The sequence below is a fragment of the Anomaloglossus baeobatrachus genome, unplaced genomic scaffold, assembly GCF_048569485.1.
Source record: "Anomaloglossus baeobatrachus isolate aAnoBae1 unplaced genomic scaffold, aAnoBae1.hap1 Scaffold_317, whole genome shotgun sequence".
NCBI classification, from domain to species: Eukaryota; Metazoa; Chordata; class Amphibia; order Anura; family Aromobatidae; genus Anomaloglossus; species Anomaloglossus baeobatrachus.
The window spans coordinates 77,501-84,005 of NW_027442570.1; the positions used below are offsets into that span (position 1 = coordinate 77,501).

The 6,505-nt window shown below is 38.4% G+C and overlaps 1 protein-coding gene across 1 annotated transcript in view; it reads right to left on the reverse strand.

The window, feature by feature from the left end:
• The window catches only part of EMX2 (empty spiracles homeobox 2), a 46,737-nt gene extending 41,147 nt beyond the window's left edge, over positions 1 to 5,590 (reverse strand). The window contains exon 1 of the mRNA XM_075332387.1: positions 5,086 to 5,590. Within this exon, the coding sequence (XP_075188502.1) occupies positions 5,086 to 5,458 (373 nt within the window). The 5' untranslated portion in view covers positions 5,459 to 5,590. The remainder of the gene's footprint in view (positions 1 to 5,085) is intronic.
• Between the last annotated feature and the right edge of the window lie 915 nt (positions 5,591 to 6,505).

The following is a 6,505-nucleotide window of genomic DNA, read 5'->3' on the forward strand; positions in this document are numbered from 1 at the left end:
CTGTATTATATACAGTCATATATATATATTCTATATTACACTCGGTCCACACTGTATTATATACAGTCATATATATATATTCTATATTACACTCGGTCCACACTGTATTATATACAGTCATATATATATATTCTATATTACACTAGGTCCACACTGTATTATATACAGTCATATATATATATTCTATATTACACCCGGTCCACACTGTATTATATACAGTCATATATATATATTCTATATTACACCCAGTCCACACTGTATTATATACAGTCATATATATATTCTATATTACACTAGGTCCACACTGTATTATATACAGTCATATATATATATTTTATATTACACCTGGTCCACACTGTATTATATACAGTCATATATATATTCTATATTACACTAGGTCCACACTGTATTATATACAGTCATATATATATATTCTATATTACACCCGGTCCACACTGTATTATATACAGTCATATATATATTCTATATTACACCCGGTCCACACTGTATTATATACAGTCATATATATATATTCTATATTACACCCGGTCCACACTGTATTATATACAGTCATATATATATATTCTATATTACACCTGGTCCACACTGTATTATATACAGTCATATATATATTCTATATTACACTAGGTCCACACTGTATTATATACAGTCATATATATATATTCTATATTACACTAGGTCCACACTGTATTATATACAGTCATATATATATATATTCTATATTACACTAGGTCCACACTGTATTATTATATACAGTCATATATATATATTCTATATTACACCCGGTCCACACTGTATTATTATATACAGTCATATATATATATTCTATATTACACTAGGTCCACACTGTATTATTATATACAGTCATATATATATATTCTATATTACACTCGGTCCACACTGTATTATATACAGTCATATATATATATTCTATATTACACCCGGTCCACACTGTGTATTATATACAGTCATATATATATATTCTATATTACACTAGGTCCACACTGTATTATATACAGTCATATATATATATTCTATATTACACTCGGTCCACACTGTGTATTATATACAGTCATATATATATATTCTATATTACACTAGGTCCACACTGTATTATATACAGTCATATATATATATTCTATATTACACTAGGTCCACACTGTATTATATACAGTCATATATATATATATATTCTATATTACACTAGGTCCACACTGTATTATATACAGTCATATATATATATTCTATATTACACTAGGTCCACACTGTATTATATACAGTCATATATATATATTCTATATTACACTAGGTCCACACTGTGTATTATATACAGTCATATATATATATTCTATATTACACTAGGTCCACACTGTATTATATACAGTCATATATATATATATTTCATATTACACTAGGTCCACACTGTATTATATACAGTCATATATATATATTCTATATTACACCCGGTCCACACTGTATTATATACAGTCATATATATATATTCTATATTACACTCGGTCCACACTGTATTATATACAGTCATATATATATTCTATATTACACCCGGTCCACACTGTATTATATACAGTCATATATATATATATATATTCTATATTACACTAGGTCCACACTGTATTATATACAGTCATATATATATATATATATATATTCTATATTACACTAGGTCCACACTGTATTATATAGTCATATATATATATATTCTATATTACACTCGGTCCACACTGTATTATATACAGTCATATATATATATATTCTATATTACACTCGGTTCACACTGTATTATATACAGTCATATATATATATTCTATATTACACCCGGTCCACACTGTATTATATACAGTCATATATATATATTCTATATTACACTCGGTCCACACTGTATTATATACAGTCATATATATATATATTCTATATTACACTCGGTCCACACTGTATTATATACAGTCATATATATATATATTCTATATTACACTCGGTCCACACTGTATTATATACAGTCATATATATATATATTCTATATTACACTCGGTCCACACTGTATTATATACAGTCATATATATATATTCTATATTACACCCGGTCCATACTGTATTATATACAGTCATATATATATATATATATTCTATATTACACTCGGTCCACACTGTGTATTATATATATATTCTATATTACACTCGGTCCACACTGTATTATATACAGTCATATATATATATATTCTATATTACACTAGGTCCACACTGTATTATATACAGTCATATATATATATATTCTATATTACACTCGGTCCACACTGTATTATATAGTCATATATATATTCTATATTACACTAGGTCCACACTGTATTATATACAGTCATATATATATATTCTATATTACACCCGGACCACACTGTATTATATACAGTCATATATATATATTCTATATTACACTCGGTCCACACTGTATTATATACAGTCATATATATATATTCTATATTACACTAGGTCCACACTGTATTATATACAGTCATATATATATATATATTCTATATTACACTCGGTCCACACTGTATTATTATATACAGTCATATATATATATATTCTATATTACACTCGGTCCACACTGTATTATATACAGTCATATATATATTCTATATTACACTAGGTCCACACTGTATTATATACAGTCATATATATATATATTCTATATTACACCCGGTCCACACTGTATTATATACAGTCATATATATATATTCTATATTACACTAGGTCCACACTGTATTATATACAGTCATATATATATATATTCTATATTACACTCGGTCCACACTGTATTATATACAGTCATATATATATATTCTATATTACACTAGGTCCACACTGTATTATATACAGTCATATATATATATTCTATATTACACCTGGTCCACACTGTATTATATACAGTCATATATATATATTTTATATATCACTCGGTCCACACTGTATTATATACAGTCATATATATATATATATTCTATATTACACCCGGTCCACACTGTATTATTATATACAGTCATATATATATATTCTATATTACACCCGGTCCACACTGGTATTATTTATATATTGTATATACACCCGGTCCACACTGTGTATTATACATATATTGTATATACACCCGGTCCACACAGTGTATTATATATATATATATATTGTATATACACCCGGTCCGCACCGGTATTATTTATATATTGTATATACACCCGGTCCACACTGTGTATTATATATATATTGTATATACACCCGGTCCACACTGTGTATTATATATATATTGTATATACACCCGGTCCACACTGTGTATTATATATATATTGTATATACACCCGATCCACACCGGTATTATTTATATATTGTATATACACCCGGTCCACACTGTGTATTATATATATATATATATTGTATATACACCCGGTCCACACTGTGTATTATATATATATTGTATATACACCCGGTCCACACTGTGTATTATATATATATTGTATATACACCCGGTCCACACTGTGTATTATATATATATTGTATATACACCCGATCCACACCGGTATTATTTATATATTGTATATACACCCGATCCACACTGTGTATTATATATATATTGTATATACACCCGATCCACACCGGTATTATTTATATATTGTATATACACCCGATCCACACTGTGTATTATATATATTGTATATACACCCGGTCCGCACCGGTATTATTTATATATTGTATATACACCCGGTCCACACTGTGTATTATATATATATTGTATATACACCCGGTCCACACTGTGTATTATATATATATTGTATATACACCCGGTCCACACTGTGTATTATATATATATTGTATATACACCCGGTCCACACTGTGTATTATATATATATTGTATATACACCCGATCCACACCGGTATTATTTATATATTGTATATACACCCGATCCACACTGTGTATTATATATATATTGTATATACACCCGATCCACACCGGTATTATTTATATATTGTATATACACCCGATCCACACTGTGTATTATATATATATTGTATATACACCCGGTCCGCACCGGTATTATTTATATATTGTATATACACCCGGTCCACACTGTGTATTATATATATATTGTATATACACCCGGTCCACACCGGTATTATTTATATATTGTATATACACCCGGTCCACACTGTGTATTATATATATATTGTATATACACCCGGTCCACACCGGTATTATTTATATATTGTATATACACCCGGTCCACACTGTGTATTATATATATATTGTATATACACCCGGTCCACACCGGTATTATTTATATATTGTATATACACCCGGTCCACACTGTGTATTATATATATATTGTATATACACCCGGTCCACACCGGTATTATTTATATATTGTATATACACCCGGTCCACACTGTGTATTATATATATATTGTATATACACCCGGTCCACACCGGTATTATTTATATATTGTATATACACCCGGTCCACACTGTGTATTATATATATATATTGTATATACACCCGGTCCACACTGTGTATTATTTATATATTGTATATACACCCGGTCCACACTGTGTATTATATATATATTGTATATACACCCGGTCCACACCGGTATTATTTATATATTGTATATACACCCGGTCCACACTGTGTATTATATATATATTGTATATACACCCGGTCCACACCGGTATTATTTATATATTGTATATACACCCGGTCCACACTGTGTATTATATATATATATTGTATATACACCCGGTCCACACTGTGTATTATTTATATATTGTATATACACCCGGTCCACACTGTGTATTATATATATATATTGTATATACACCCGGTCCACACTGTGTATTATATATATATATTGTATATACACCCGGTCCGCACCGGTATTATTTATATATCGTATATACACCCGGTCCATACATGTATTGCACACTTTGTCCCGGTCTCTGCACTCGGAGGCTGCGGGATCGTTGTGGAATCGCCCGATATCGCCGCGGCCCCGGAGGACTCACCTTGGAAGCGGTGCCCCAGGTATCGGTACCGGTGGATGAGCCAGGGGTAGAAGCTGGACGGGTCCCGCTGCGGGGAGGAGAAGAGCGGGTGCGGGGGGTGGGCGGCGGGCAGCGCGTGCGGGGGGGGCACCGGGTGCACGGGCACGGCCGGGGTCGGCGGGTGGGAAACTGTGTCCGCAAACAGCAAGTCCGGGTTGGAGTAGACGCCGCGCGCCGGGTGGAATCCGTTCAGGAAGGGGTTGATGGGGCTGGAGCCGGCATAGCTGAGGGCGGCCGGGCGCAGGGGCTCCTCGGGGCGGCCGGGGGGCAGCGGAGCGTCCTTGGCCACCAGGGACTCGATGGTGAAGCATCTCTTCGGAGCCGGCTGGAACATGGTGCCGGCGGCGGGGCGCAGGGTGCGGCACTGATTGTGCGGCTCAGCGGACTCCAGTGCCCGGTGGCATCCGATCCATGGAAGTGCCGGACTCTGCACAACTTCTGCCAGCGATCCCGTACTTGCTGAGGGTAATTAGTGCGGCGCTGACACTGGCGCTTCCTGCGCAGATGTCGCACGCTCTGATTGGACGCAGCGCCACAGGGGAGGCTCCTCCGTGCGTCAGAGCGAGGAGCATCCACCCAGGGAATGGCCGGCGGCCGGCACCCCAAAGCCCCTGCCTGCCGGTACCGGGAGTGCACACCCTGCTGCTCCCGAGTCTGCGCCTGCCGCTACCAGGAGTGCGCACCCTGCTGCTCCCGAGCCTCCGCCTGCTACTACCAGGAGTGTGCACCCTGCTGCTCCCGAGCCTCCGACTGCTACTACCAGGAGTGCGCACCCTGCTGCTCCCGAGCCTCCGCCTGCTACTACCAGGAGTGTGCACCCTGCTGCTCCCGAGCCTCCGCCTGCTACTACCAGGAGTGCACACCCTGCTGCTCCCGAGTCTGCGCCTGCCGCTACCAGGAGTGCGCACCCTGCTGCTCCCGAGTCTGCGCCTGCCGCTACCAGGAGTGCGCACCCTGCTGCTCCCGAGCCTCCGCCTGCCACTACCAGGAGTGCGCACGCTGCTGCTCCCGAGCCTCCACCTGCCACTACCAGGAGTGCGCACCCTGCTGCTCCCGAGCCTCCGCCTGCCACTACCAGGAGTGCGCACCCTGCTGCTCCCGAGTCTGCGCCTGCCACTACCAGGAGTGCGCACCCTGCTGCTCCCGAGCCTCCGCCTGCTACTACCAGGAGTGCGCACCCTGCTGCTCCCGAGCCTCCGCCTGCTACTACCAGGAGTGCACACCCTGCTGCTCCCGAGTCTGCGCCTGCCGCTACCAGGAGTGCGCACCCTGCTGCTCCCGAGTCTGCGCCTGCCGCTACCAGGAGTGCGCACCCTGCTGCTCCCGAGCCTCCGCCTGCCACTACCAGGAGTGCGCACGCTGCTGCTCCCGAGCCTCCACC